Raw genomic sequence first — 14,973 nt, 5'->3', positions numbered from 1 at the left:
CGAAAACATGGCAACCTACGATGTTCAAAAACATGGCAAACTTGCCATGGCAACTAAAATCAGTATTTTTTTTATAGATGTGTTTTTTTTTCATAGCAACTAAATGCATTTTTTGCCTTGGTTCCATAGAATGTTTGCCATGGCCATTATATATTAGTTTGAGAACAGGACAAGTGTGTTCTTCCAAAGTTGTTTTGCCACGGCAAAAAATTTTGATGCTTTGAAATTTGTTTTGTCATGACGATTACATGTGCGGTATCATTACAAATTAAGATGCTTTCTCCATTTTTTTAAATTTTCTATGTGCCTAGAAAACATTTTCATCATATCTTTTTTCCACTAAACTATTTTTATGATCAGCAACTATGGCATTTTTTATGATCAGCGACCATGGCATTTTTTACGATCAGCAACCATGGCATTTTTACACTAAACTATTTTTTCTACTTTTTCTTCTTCTTTCATTACCATTTTTTGTTTTTTTACTTTTACATTTTTTGGTTATTTTATTCATGTTTGTCAAGAGGCCCAGTAAAATGGACTATTAGGCCTTTTTTAGACCATGCTGATGGAATCGTTCCAGCTGAGCGGTTTTCCCATCGAATGTTTTCATTCGGTAAAACGTGCATCCCCAATGCGAGCGAGATGTTCGGTCTTGGGCTCCTCCAGACCGAACCATCGAGAGACATCGAGGTCTTTTTTTGGAAAAAACTAACGCCCACACGTGTGGCATCTTGCACATCGCCCACACGCCTCCATTATCACTCATTTTGCCACATGTGAACAGATTACGTCGGCATGAATCTTTTTGGTTTTCGGCTTAAAAATGTTTTATCTCCTAATTAAAAAATTGAATTAAAAATCTGTTTTCATCATTAAATCCGTCTCGATGAGATCTTCAAAACTAGATCCCATGTTGATATGTTTCGACGGAAATTCTTTTTTCTCAAAAGTTGCCATGATGTTTACACTGTAGTTGTCATAGTGCTTAAATTAAAGTTGCCATGTGGCAATTTCAGTTTATAGAGCATGGCAATTTTAGTATTTTGATGATCTAGTACTTTGACCATGAAAATTATTTTTTGTATGAACCACGGCAATTTTAAGTGCATGTATCATGGCAATTTTAGTTTATGGTTTATGGCAAATCTAATTTCTTAATTTTCTGTTTTATAAATACTAAAATTTACTTTAAAATGTAGAAGAAAATAGCTGAAACATATCATGGCAACTTCAGTGTAAACATCATGGCGGTGGGGACAACTTGTATGAGATCAAGGCTTCCAATGAGATCATGCGGTCCAGTTATATGGAGCATTGGATCTCCATCCAGTGGTACAGAAACGGAAGGTGGGATAAGATGGTACATTTTGCATCTGGATTCCTTAAGGTAGATAATGTAGCATTTACCAGTACTCTAGTACAGTGTAATGTAGGACAAAATGAATTTACACAGCAGTGTGCGTGGGAAATATATGAAAAGAAAAACATATATTTTGTTATCTCCATATTTGGTACGCAAGCTTTTACGCAAATGTACAAACTATTAACAAAGAAAAAATCCTAATTGTGCCATAACTCAAAACATACTGAATCCAATTCATTTCAAATTATTCTAGGAACACAAATTTGAAATGTTATCTCCATATTTAGTACTATACTACACAACAACATGTTTTTCGCCTCAAAATTCAAGACAATCAAACTATCAAAATGTTCTCTTTGCCTCAAGAACATCCCTCAACAAAAATCATCCTTGGCAGATGCTGAAGTAGAAATGTACAAAACAAAAAAAAAATTGCTAATCAGGTGCACTAGAAATAAGATTTACTACATTGACGAACACATGTAAATGAAACAAGATTTCACTGAATATCGTGTACAGACTTTGCTGAGAGAACAGATCTACGTACATGAACAACAGATCAAGAACAAAAAAGGCACGAATTTTTTCACAAGTTCGAGATGTGTCATCCACTGCCGACTATGCCGCCGCCGGCGACAGGCTAAACGGCATGCGGTACTGATGACGAACGACGACGTTGGGGACCAGGCCAGAAGGGGGCAAAGGGAAACAGATCTGGCCGGCCTCCATGGAGGCTGCGACGAGGAAGCAGTCCAAACGATGAGTGGGCTCACCGGCATCGGAGGCAGTGGAGTCCTTCGCGAAGGTCCGATGGCGGTGCTCTCATGGGTAGATCTGAGAGGGAGAGAGCGATAACGAAAGAAAGAAGGGGGTTTGCGTGAAGTGTTCACATCTTGCTCACGTGAGGGACTCGCCGAGGCATTGACAAATGAAAGAAGGGGGTTTGCGTGAAGTGTTCACATCTTGCTCACGCTGCTAAATCTGGACAACTCATTTCTCATCCAAGGGTCTACGTAGTTGATAGTATGATCGCACCTGAAGTGCCGATCGTATACTAGTTCTTCCCTCATGGCAGTTCATGTGCAATAGACATGGCAACTTTTAACCCAAAAAAAATTCATCAAAATATATTGATATGAGATCTAGTTTTGAAGATCTCGTCGCAGGGATTTAATGATGAAAACGAATATCCAATCAGATTTTTCATTTAAGAGATAAAACATTTTAAAAACTGAAAATTCAAAAATATTCTCACATGCATGCATGCAGTGACGTGGCGAAGTCTATGTGATATAAAACGTGTGGGCGGGTTTCGCTCCCACCACACGTGTGGGCATTAGCATTGTCCTTTTTTTTCTTTTTTTGCTAGGACTGTTGTAGGTATATGTGCCGGACTCGGATAAACCAGCAGCATATCTTTTTTTTTTTGCAGGGAATTTAGAGAGAGCTTTATTATGCAAAAGTGTTCTCTGAACAATCAGCCAGGAGGCTGCTTATCAGGAAGCTGGGAGTCTCAGTAAGCCAACTCTCAGTCACAGCTAATGTGCAAGCTCGTTTGGCACACAAATGCTCTGGACTGTTGGCTGACATGTTTACATGCTGAATTATAAAAAGTGTAAAACTAAGAGCTAGCTCTCCTATTTCTGATAAGATAGATGCCACAACAGAGCGAGAGTTGAGGCGAGTTTTCCAGAGGTTCACTACCTCCCAGCAATTGGTCTCCATCACCACATGCGTATAGCCTCGTACATTTGCAAAAATAACACCGTCGCGAAGAGCCAAAGCTTCTGCGATCATTGGGTCTGTTACTCCCGGATATGGTTTACACCATAGACCTAGGAGTGCATTGGCAGAACGTGCGACGCCCCCGGCACCGGCGGAATCATCATCCATGGCAATCGCTGCGTCTGTATTGATCTTCACTTGCTCGATGTCCGGAGGGCGCCAGCCAAACCCCGGCAAAACTGAAAGTTGTTGCCGCGGGATATTCAGGAGCGCGAGGGCTTCGTTAGTTAACCGAACCTAAGTGGATGGTCTTTTGCCTGCTGTAGAACTCTCTCGTTTCCACTGGAGACGAACACTTCTCAGCTGAGGCTCTCGATCTGGTGGACTCGATCCCACTTCGAATCCATCCAAGTGTGTTTTCTGCTCAAAATCGATCCCCTCGAACTCTAGCCTCCTCCCCCTCCCTCCGAGATCGAACTCCAACACTGCAGTTCGGGGTGATTAAGGGGCGAATGGAGATTCGCTGCCCACCCTTGGCTGTAGCTTTGGTGGCTGAAATTAGAGGGTGTTCTTGGCAGATTCGAGGGAAAGCAGCAAGAAGGCGATGTTAGCAGCCAACACCAACTCCGATTTGGTAACGGCGGCGCTGGATTTGAAGGAAAAGGTGGACAGGTCCGGCAAAGATACAGCCGGACCAGAGGACGGCATGGCGGAATTGCTGGGGCGCTTCAACCTCACCTCAGAGGAGGCCTCGGTGGTGATCCTCGACGACGAGAATGAAGAGGATTTGTTGAGCCTGGATTGGGCGTTGATTTGCAAGGTATTGTCCCCAAATATCCTCCATATCCAAACTATCATGTCTGCATTGAGACCAGCATGGGGGAACCCAAGAGGATTATCAGCAAAACCAGCGGGAGATAATACGTTTATTGTGGAATTTGCAAACAAGGAAGACTTGGACAGAGTTGTGGCAGGGGCTCCTTGGACAGTGGGAAAACATGCTGTTTTGTTGGCAAACTTTGATCCAAGACTGAAGCCTTCTGAAGTCACTTTTGACAAAATCTCTTTGTGGGCAAGAATCAAAGACCTTCGTTTTGAATTAATGAATAGAACTTGGGGAGAATCTCTAGGTGCTAAAATTGGTACAGTGGAGAAGGTTGATGTAGACAGCCAAGGCAGAGCTTGGGGCAACTATTTGCGAGTCCGAGTTTCTGTGGAAATCTCAAAGCCGCTATTGAGATGGGTCACTGCATACTCGAAGAAAAAGAAAGCTTATGAGAGATATGAAGTGCAGTATGAAAGAATTCCACACTATTGTTTCTCATGCGGCATCATTGGCCATTCTTCACTAGAATGTCCAACCCCGGGAGAGCGAGATGAGGAGGGTAAACTTCCTTATAATGCAGATAGGATGTGCGTGAAGGATGACAGAAAAAAATATTTTGACCTCATGGTCAGGACAAAGCCCACAGTCTAGTGGCAAAAGTTCTCGCTATGGAGAGAAGAATATTGGTGCTCAAAGATCTCCAAGAAGTAACTCAGAGGAGAAGGACTCGGACATAAAAGAGATGCAGGACGGTGTCACTTCTCCATTGAAAAAAAAAGGAACTTGATTACAAGCAGAAAAACAAAGCAGGACATGTTGAGGAGAGCAAAGAGCTATATTCTTTGCAACCTAGCATGACTAAAGTGGTTGGGCAGAAAAGGAAGCAATTAAAAGTCTACAGGCCCAAGAACCAAATTTTGAATTCTGAGGAGATATTAGTGCGGCAACAAGTAACTTAGCTCCTGCAATTAGAGGACTAAACAATAGTGTTGGCTGCTCACTGCCAATTTCCTTTCCAGTTGGAGATGTATGTCTCTCTAAACCTTACAAGAAACAGAAGAAGGACTCTGACAACTTACCATCAGGATCGGCGGATCGGGCGGAGGTTGCTACAGGGCAACCCCGCCACACGCTATGAGGTTCTTGTGCTGGAACTGTCGCGGACTGGGGACGGACGCGACAATTGGCGAGCTGAAATGGCTCGTTAGTAAATATCGTCCCTCCCTCCTCTTCCTTTCCGAGACGAAGATGAGGGATTCGAGAGCTCGGAACCTCATGTGGTCGCTGGGTTACTCAGGAGCTTTTGCAGTTAGCAGTGATGGATTGAGTGGTGGGCTAGCTCTATTTTGGTCCTCCTCCCTCTCGGTGTCATTAAAAGCTTACTCCATGCAATTGATGGATATAAGAGTCAAAACAGAAAATGGAGTCGAATGGCGCACAACACTGGTATATGGAGAACCAAAGAAAGAGTTGAGGCACATCTTTTGGGATAGACTTTGATTCTTGAAGGCTCAATGGAATGGTCTGTGGATATGTGCTGGTGACTTTAATGAAGCTTTACATGGGGATGAGCACATGGGCTTTAAAAATAGAAACGAGAATCAAATGGCCCTGTTTAGATATTGCATAGATGAATGTGGACTTTTGGACCTTGGGTATATTGGCCCTAAATTTACATGGTCTAACCGACAACATGACGGGATGAACATAAGAGTTAGACTAGATCGAGCTTTGGCAAATAGTGAGTTTCTTAAAAGGTTTGATAATTGCTCTGTCGAAAACATTATAACTACATCTTTAGACCACTTGGCGATATTGATAACAATAGCCAAGAGTGGTGATCAGACTGCTACCAGTCCAGTGCATAACTCCTTCAGATTTGAAGCTGCATGGATGAGGGCTCCGGATTATAATCAAATGATAGAGGAAAATTGGAAAAATCTGAAAGATGGTGCTCCTTCCTTGAACAACACATGGTCTGCACTAAATAAATTATCCAAAGCTATGCAGACCTGGTGTAAGACATCATTTGGACAAATAAGAAAAGACATCAGAAGACTTGAGAAACGCCTGGCTGATTTAAGAAGGAATAGTTTGGTGACAGATAGCTGTGTTGAAGAGAAGCAGATTGAAAAATGTCTGTGTGAACTTTTTGAGAGAGAATAGATTATGGCATGTCAGCGCTCAAGGGTTGATTGGCTGCGTGAGGGGGACCGTAACACCTCCTTTTTCCATGCCCGAGCTTCAGCTAGGAGGAGAACTAATAGAATTAATTTCTTGAAGCAAGCTGACAGAACAAGATGTGAAGATCACAAAGCTATCAAGAGTATGGTATATGAGTTCTATGCTAATCTGTTCACCTCTTAACCTTGTACCTCATTAGATGCGGTGCTTCAAGCAATTCCTTCTAAAGTGAACGAAGAAATCAATGAAGCCCTCTGTCGAGAATATACAAATGAAGAAATCAAGACCGCATTCTTCCAAATGGGGCCCATCAAGGCCCCTGGACCTGACGGCTTCCCTGCCCTTTTTTTTACCAAAAACATTGGAAGCTGTTAGAAGAGGATGTTTGTGCCGCAGTGAAGGGTTTTCTTTTGGGATCGGAAATTCCAGAAGGCTTCAACGATTCGGTAATTGTTTTAATCCCAAAAGTAAATTCTCCTGATGTGCTCTCTAATTTTTGGCCAATAAGTTTGTGCAATGTTATGTATAAAATTGCTTCCAAAGTTTTAGCCAATCGTCTCAAACTTTTTTTGCCGAAAATAATCTCTAAACAACAGAGTGCTTTTGTGCTAGGAAGACTAATTACTGATAATGTGCTTATAGCTTATGAATGTCTCCACACAATAAGAAAGCAGAAAGTCAAACACCCATTCTTTGCACTCAAAATTCATATGACAAAGGCTTATGATAGGGTGGAGTGGAACTACCTCAACGGTATTTTACTGAAAATGGGTTTGAATGATAAATGGGTCGAGACGGTTATGAGATGTGTAACCTCTGTGAAATATGTGGTTAGAGTTAATGGAGAATTAACTCAATCTTTTAAACCCACTAGAGGCATTAGGCAGTGGGATCCAATTAGCCCCTACCTTTTCTTGTTGTGTGCTGAAGGCTTATCTTGTTTACTGTAGCAAAAAGAAGCTTCTGGTGAATTAAAAGGGATCCACAATGGTAGAAACTAGGGGTTGGGGCGCCACCTTGTGGCGCCTCCTGAGAGGAAGTTCTGCGGTGCTAGGTTGGCAGCCGCTCATTCCAGTTTCTTTTTCTATCTTTGGTAACACATGGACATGGCATTTAGGAAGTTGCACTATAAATTTTGAAGGAGCTAAATAAATGACACTCAAATACAAGGAGATTAGGGAATCTAAAACACAAAACACTGAAAGACATGATATAGAATCAGAGGGAGAGAGGCCACACATACTCATGAAGTAATGAATTCAGCATTCAATTGTTACATGAAGTGCTACACCAAAACAATAAGAATACAAGGACTGGAAATTTAAGGGCTTCAAGCTGAATACTCAAATTGTAAAGTCACCAAGAAATGCCACTCAGTTCCATGGAGATCTTTGGCTACCATTTCTTGACATGGTGGATTCTGAGACGTGCCCTACAAAGCAACAAGAGGAAGACACTCTTCAACATGTCTCCTAAGAACAGAGACAGGGATACATGCAGAGGAGACGGGGAACTTGTCTCCAAGTTTAGTCACCAAATTTGCATTATCCATTCTCCCTTTTAAGAGACAACGGAGCCAATAGTCACATTCCTATGGACAGAGATCAGGCCATAAGAATTTAAGACAAACATATAAGCACTAAAGTATATGGGACATCATTCAAAATTTTAGTAAACCTTTCATACAGACCCAAGCAAATCTAATACTTAATCGGAGATGGTGAAAAAATGATGGAAGAGGAGGTGTCGCCGCTTACCTCGCTGCTGGTACCATGGATCTAGAGCTCGAGGGAGAGGGGGTGCCGCTGCTTCCCATCTGCCTTGCCTAATCTCGACTGGGAGAGGGGGGCTCCTAATGTTATGCATGTTAGACTTCTTCAAACTTCCCAATATCCGACACTCATATTAGGATGGCTGGTTGGATCCTGATCTTTAGAAATGAGGCTGGTTGGGTCCTGATCTTTAGAAATGAGGCTGGTTGGGTCCTGATCTTTAGAAATGACCAACAGTCCCTGATCTCATCTTAGCAAGGCAGAAATAGTTACAACATGAATTTAGAAATCACATCTAACATTCATATAAGAGACCTATCTCAATAGCCGCACATACACAATAACAACAAGAATATGTGAATGTCAATGAAATCACAATCTGAGCATCAAAGATGGCCTGAAGGAGCACAATCGAAATATACGCCAATTGTGCACCTCTTAAGATGTATCCATATGATATTGTTTATTGGGTTTCACCACTTCCTTTATGAGCACATGAATTCACTCTACAAACTTAGTTGTTGTACAACCCATGCATTCCATAGCCATATCAGTAACCATGCACTTAAATTCACTACTAAAAATCTCTAAGACATGAGTCAGCTTTTAGCAAGCCTACACATGTCACGGACGACTCGATTTGGAGTTTCCTTCAAAGGGAAGGAATCGAGACGAAGACCTTTTTCTATGGAAGCACCTGTTCTTCTAACATTGGCAGATGACATATCTCCAACGAAACTTGAAATCCATGAGGACACAGCCCAGTAAAACTGTAGTAATAAAATATAATCAACAAACTAAATTAGAAACTATCTCAATGAGCTAGAATGGTCCAATTTTTTGTAAAAATGAGGCAAACCATTGAATTCATTAGGCATCCTTTTGTAGAGGCATATACTGAGAGAAGGATATTTCAATTTATTGTGCATTAAGGCAACATTAGTACTGTGTCGATAAACAACCAATGTTCACATTGTTACATCCTCAATTATTCTCGTCGATTAGAGAGGATATGTGTGAGGAAACATTCCTATCTTATCTATAGCCTAACAAAGAAAAAGATGTAGTTTGTCATTGAAGAAATTGTTCCTTTCATTAAAAACAAAATTTAATGAGCCAAGATTTATTTGCTAAAATCTTAGGCATGGGTGGGTGTATTTATAGAAGTCTTATCCTCCGAAGCATAAGTAAATGTATGTTTGAATGTTTCAATTATACAATCACTAAAAGCTAGAATAGAATAAAGTGAGAGAAGGGCAAAATATAATAAAGAAAATAGCTAGGGGTATTTACCTACTTATGCCTTGATCAAATTCCCTCCTCATGCCGCTACATTATTGATCTTGGTAGCCTGGCAAACCCTGGAGGAGGTCCAAGATGCCGGCGTTTCAGTTTTAAGCTACTTATGCTTGCATCTAGCGGACAATATATACTTCTAATTTTCTGTTTCTAAAGATTAGGCGGAATCTTCAAAGGAACCTACAATTAGTAAATAGTAGTTGAAACTTTAAGACATTCTTCCATCTTGAAAACTGAAATAGAGCGAGGGCCAAGGACTCACCAGTAGATGCACATAGTTCAAATTTTGTGTAAAACACTTGAGGTGATAAAATCAAATTAAGCAAACTACTAAAGAGCTGTACCTCCATTATTTACAGCAGAAGTTTTTTTATTAACTATGATGCATCTGACACAGAAAGGCACAAATTAGCAGGGAAGACAAAAATGGAACTGGATTATTAAAACTAATTTGGTTAGTAAAACCAAAGTAAAATTAAACCAGCTTACCTGGCACCTGGTGTGAGTTTGCATACAGATTCTAAATATGCAGAAAGGGTGTTACATACTATCCAAGATTTCACTGTCAAGCTTAATCTTGTACTGGTGAAAATAAAAAGAAAAGCATCAAAGGATTAGTACCAGAAGTAAGTTCATCTGCAACTATATAAATTATTAATGCAATCAAGCCTAATGTTTGCTATATCTACTTTTATAAAGTTCGGATGCCTGTTCCTTGTATCATATGATATTTGAACTTTGTATTTGACACTAAATACATAACACGGATACTACAACAAGCAGGTCTGTATAGTTTTTCTGAAACCCAAAGCAAAAATCTTGCAGTCTGAATAATTATGTCTTTAGAGCTTAATGTTCCTACCAAAAAAAATACAGAGCATGTTTGCATGAAACAGGGTTCAGTCAGAGTCAGGAGGATATCATTCGTTGAGTACTGCCTATCCGCGGCAGCCGGAGCTATGTGTGCCTGACAAACAAATATGTAAACAGATTTGTTAACTCCAAAATTCCAGAACCTATCATCATGTCAACAAAAATGATAGGAGAAAAAACATTTATATGCTTACAAAGTGCATACAAATTATCAAAAAAACATGAACACGGTAACAACATTGAGAATGAAATGAACAGAGCGGTCTTTGCATATATGGGCAGAGAGAGAGAGAGAGAGAGGGAGTGACACAGATCAGGAGTTAAAGGGGGAGAAGGATTGACAGAAGCTCACGTTGACATCAGCCATTCCTCGATGACGCTTCCCTGTAGATCCATGAGGCTACTGCTCCTTGTCTGTATCGTCACTCCTCCAAGTCATGAGGCGTCCGCTGCCTGGGTTCTCGAGCCTCGCTGCTCCACCCCCACCACAGACTGGATGCATGGTACATGCATCAAAATGAATAGAGTATCCCCGCCCTCAATTCCTCAATGGCAGTCTTAGATTGGCATCGATGAATGATTTTTATCAGTACGAAGGTTTGTCGGGGGTGGATCTGTAGTTTCTTTAATTTGGTGATGGAACAGTTTAGGTACTGCTCTTCTTTCACAGTCCTGTTTTAACAATAAAATGAAAATAACCATATTAAGATTCTATGTGAACCTGTGTAAGCATTGATACGATGAAAAGAAATGTTAACATAGATAACACAAGTTCGACGTTTTTTCTTTTTGCATAGGCATGTACTACCATTGACGGTAACTATTTATTAAGATTTAACTAAGATAAAATACAGCATATCAGGAGGAGCTCGGCCAGCAGAAGGAATGCTCTATCAGAATATTTATTACCTTAAACATATTTAGGTGAAAATATCTTCCAGCGTTCATTCTCATGAGCTTCAAGCAAGTGTATGTAAAACTCGATTTATCACGTGAGGTGAAACGGTTGACCTCATTGAACCAAAGGCATGAAAGAACCTTCAGGCACATCTGCACAATTGTTATACACTTGATCAATTCATTTACTCATCGAAGAATTTATCAAACATAAGTAAATGCTACTTACAACTCGCTAGAACAGGATCTTGGCCAGAGGCATTAAACTTCACAGGCCCTCAAACTGATAAAAGTAAAATTGCCCGTCGATAGCAGTGTGATTGTACTTGTTTAAGCACTTGTTCTGAAGAACTTCCTCCCAGACACAGGTGTGATCGTAGTGCGCTGAAATGGCATACTCTGCTTTCTTTCTCCATAAGAAATACTTAATGATAAGCATTGAATCAGCATTAAAATGCAATTTGCTATCCAACCAGATGGAGTACATAACAGGTAAAATGTGTTATGTTAGCCATGGAACCCAGTCATCTCCACAACAGACAACTGCTACAGTGGGTTAGGAGCTTGCATATGAGGCATATCAATAAACCTATCAGCCTTGCAAGCAATTTGTCAGCAAAATCCGACTCTATGCCAAACATACCAACTAGCCATATGCACAATCTTAGGAGAGAGAACTTACATTTAGGAACACATTTACATCAATAGTTATGATGTCTCCATTCTGCAGAAGAAACAACATTTTTCATCCCACGGTACATAGGCATGACACAAAAATAAAGAAAGGAAGATGCACATTTCATCCTACAGAACCTGCAGCTGTGTTGAATCAGGTAGTCCGTGGCAGGCACACTCATTTACTGATGTGCAGATACTTTTAGGAAATCCGCCATAGCCAAGTGGAGAAGGATAAGCACCCGCCTCAACTATCATATGATGCCCTGCCATGTCGATTTCATTTGTAGTAATTGATGGCTGAAATGACAGTGAAATAATTATTGTTATTAAGTGTACAATGCAGAGTCTTCAGATGATTTAGGTATAAAAGGATTCTAGTTATCTATGAAAAAAGGAATATACCTTAACCAATGTTCCTGCAAAGTTCAGTACACGGGAAGCAAGTTTGCAAGCAGCTCTCATCCCAGCGATACCTTCGGCATTGTGTATTTGGCGCACGACGGGTAGTTCTTGCAGTATGTTTGCACCCACATAAGAAGGTCTTAGAATGTGCTTTGGTACAGAAATTTGGGAATAGACCTTTCCACGCCTCAATGTTCTTTCTCTGAATGAAGAAATCAAGCGTAATAACACAAGATGGACTTTTTGCAGCAGAGGAAATCAACATAATTTCTGAATGCAAGCAAGTGGCAAATAGATAGGTAGCAATATCTCTTGGTTGGTAGATTGAAAGACAGTGTGTGGATTGTTACACTTGAGCAGCTAAGAAATGAAACCAGACCACAACATTTTATTTTCATGGCAATACACGAGTGTGGTGCAGTCCAGTTAGAAAAATGTGATGCGTAGATACATGCATACAATGGATGCATGCACACGCAATTTGGTTCAGTTTCAGTCATCCAAAAAACTGAACCAAAAGGTCACACACACACACACACACACACACAAACGTGTTGAACCAAAACTGAAGAAAAACGTCCAAAACTGCAGGTGTCGATGGGAAGTATAGCTGGCCAAATGGGCCGGGATAGTTGGGCCGGCCCGGTAGCACGGCCGGCACGGCACGGGCCTGGCACGGCACGACACGTGCTAAACAAGCCGGGCCCGGCACGCGGCACGCCATGGGCCGTGCCTGGGCCTGAAGGGCGAGCACGCGGGCCGGCACGGCACGACCTGATTAACTTTTTTTATATTTTTTTATGTATCCTAATATGGGCCAACTGGTAAAAATAGGCTAAAAACGCTCAGTGTGCAAAATAGGAGGTAGATTAGTGGTCCTGGCGTGCCGGTGGGCCGGCCCGATTAGCATACGGCCGTGCCTGGGCTGCAGGCTGCAGCACGCGGGCTGGCACGGCACGGCCCGTATAATAATCGTGCCTAGGTGGGCCGGGCCATGCCAGGCACGATTAGGATGGGCCGTGCCGTGCCGGGCCGGGCCGGCCCGTTTGGCCAGCTATAATGGGAAGCTCACCTCACGTCCAGGCGCTGGCTGCTCCACCTCCTCTCCTCTTCTCTCCTCTGCTCTCCTCTGGCCGCTGTACCACCCACCTACAGAGAAGTGAAAAGAGAGACAGGGTGAGAGCAGAAAAGCAGAGAAAGAAGCTGCCTGCACATCACTCACTCACGCATCACAGGAAGAAGGAAGAAACCAAGAGGAAGGGGAGGAGGGATCTGACCTAGGGTAGGGCGCCATGGGTGGGGCTCGCTAGGGTTTCGGTCGGCGGTTGAGGTCGGACGCGGTGGCGTTCCTTCGTGGGGGAAAGAGGTTGCTTCGCGGTGGACGAGGAAGGAGCTCCAGTCGGCGGCGGTCCTCTGCTGGCCGCCGCAGCCCGACGGCCACGGTGGCTGCACCGCCCACCACAACTTCGCAGCCTGCCCACTAGCGCCCATCTCATCCGTGGCGGCGGCGGCGACGACAGAGAAGCAGGGGAGGGGCGTGGGACTGGAGGAGAGGAGAGGAAATGAGAGAGAGAGAGAGAGAGAGAGAGAGAGAGAGAGAGAGGGGAAGGGGTTTCAAGACTGGGGGAGGTGTTATCTGCGCGCTCACTGACAGCAGCCTCGCCCAATTGGCAACTGGAGAAAACGAGGGCAGCATCCAAACGGCAACTAGTTCGTTCATTGGCGTTTATTGAGTCCGACGTGGCACACGCAAGAGGGCTACCCTGATGCACACCTTATTGTTTTGGATGGGCCTCCTATTTCTCATCTATTGCTGATGACAGTGTGTTCTTTACCAGAGAAGATGATAGGAGTATTGATGGGAAATACACTTTGGTTCCTGGCTGTATATGCACCCTATATGGGGATTTTTTTTATAATATTTTAATAACAAGTCAAAATAGGTAAGAACTATTTTGACAAAACACTTGACTTACTTTTGCACTAGAATATAAATCTTGACGAAAAAAAAACCAACGTTGACCTCACAGCAAAAAAGACAAAATTTATTTGCTATTATAGGTCACTATTCACACTATTTTAGCCAAAAATTTGCCTTTTTTGAAAAGGAGTCAAAGGGATTTTTTTTGTGGATTTAGTTTTTCACGAGTGCAATAGAAGGTCAAGTTTATTTCAAAAATATTTTCAGGAATTTTTGACTTTTTGTTGAATTACTAATTTTTTTCCCATATAGGGTGCATATGTCCCCATAGACCAAAAATCCCCCTCCGAGTATTGATACTCTAAAATTAGCTCTTGAAAAATATTGCGAAGGGTCTGGACAGAAGATCAATACTCAGAAATCATCTATATTTTTTGGCACCCACTGCAATGAGCAAATAAAGGAAAGGATAAAGCAGAAGATGGGAATTAAAGATGATACACTACAGGCTACCTATCTCGGCAAGCCGACCTGGGTGGGACGATCCCCAACGAACAACTTCAACTTTCTCACTGGTCGACTTTGGAAAAGACTCAATGGTTGGAGTGATAGACCTCTGTCAAGGGCTGGGAAAGAAGTTCTACTAAAGTCAGTCGCACAAGCAATACCAACTTACGTAATGAGTTGTTTTCAGATCCCTATTGGTGTCTGTGAAAAGATGAGAAAGCCTATTTCCAACTATTGGTGGGGTGTAGAAGATGGAAAAAGGAAATTACATTGGAAATCTTGGAAGTGGTTGTCCTCACCGAATATTTAGGTGGCATGGGATTTAGAGACATGGCAATATTCAATCAAGCCATGCTGGGTAAACAATGTTGGCGCCTTTTAACAAATGCGAACTCATTATGTGCCAAGGTATTAAAAGGAAGATACTATCCGGAAGGCGACTTTTGGACAGCTAAATGTCCGAGATCATCTTCTTATACATGGCGCAGTCTGATATATGTGAGAAAATTGCTGCAGAAGGGCC

The 14,973-nt window shown here is 42.0% G+C and overlaps 1 protein-coding gene and 1 long non-coding RNA gene across 2 annotated transcripts; both read right to left on the bottom strand.

The window, feature by feature from the left end:
- Nucleotides 1-7,417: 7,417 nt before the first annotated feature.
- On the bottom strand, nucleotides 7,418-10,234 carry LOC119302114. The gene is made up of 5 exons (XR_005147337.1): nucleotides 9,662-10,234; nucleotides 9,435-9,560; nucleotides 9,167-9,352; nucleotides 7,859-8,113; nucleotides 7,418-7,692 (listed from the first exon to the last, which is right to left on the bottom strand). It is a non-coding gene; the product is annotated as an uncharacterized LOC119302114 (long non-coding RNA).
- Nucleotides 10,235-10,973: 739 nt separating this feature from the next.
- Nucleotides 10,974-12,625, bottom strand: LOC119302104 (methionine aminopeptidase 1B, chloroplastic-like). The gene is made up of 5 exons (XM_037579126.1): nucleotides 12,023-12,625; nucleotides 11,756-11,917; nucleotides 11,625-11,666; nucleotides 11,172-11,348; nucleotides 10,974-11,095 (listed from the first exon to the last, which is right to left on the bottom strand). Exons 1-4 carry the CDS (start codon nucleotides 12,080-12,082, stop codon nucleotides 11,211-11,213), a joined length of 402 nt encoding a protein of 133 aa, XP_037435023.1. The 5' UTR covers nucleotides 12,083-12,625; the 3' UTR covers nucleotides 10,974-11,095; nucleotides 11,172-11,210.
- Nucleotides 12,626-14,973: the final 2,348 nt, after the last annotated feature.

Source organism: Triticum dicoccoides, chromosome 1B (assembly GCF_002162155.2).
Source record: "Triticum dicoccoides isolate Atlit2015 ecotype Zavitan chromosome 1B, WEW_v2.0, whole genome shotgun sequence".
Classification (NCBI taxonomy): Eukaryota; Viridiplantae; Streptophyta; class Magnoliopsida; order Poales; family Poaceae; genus Triticum; species Triticum dicoccoides.
This window is presented reverse-complemented; position numbering and strand designations above follow the sequence as displayed.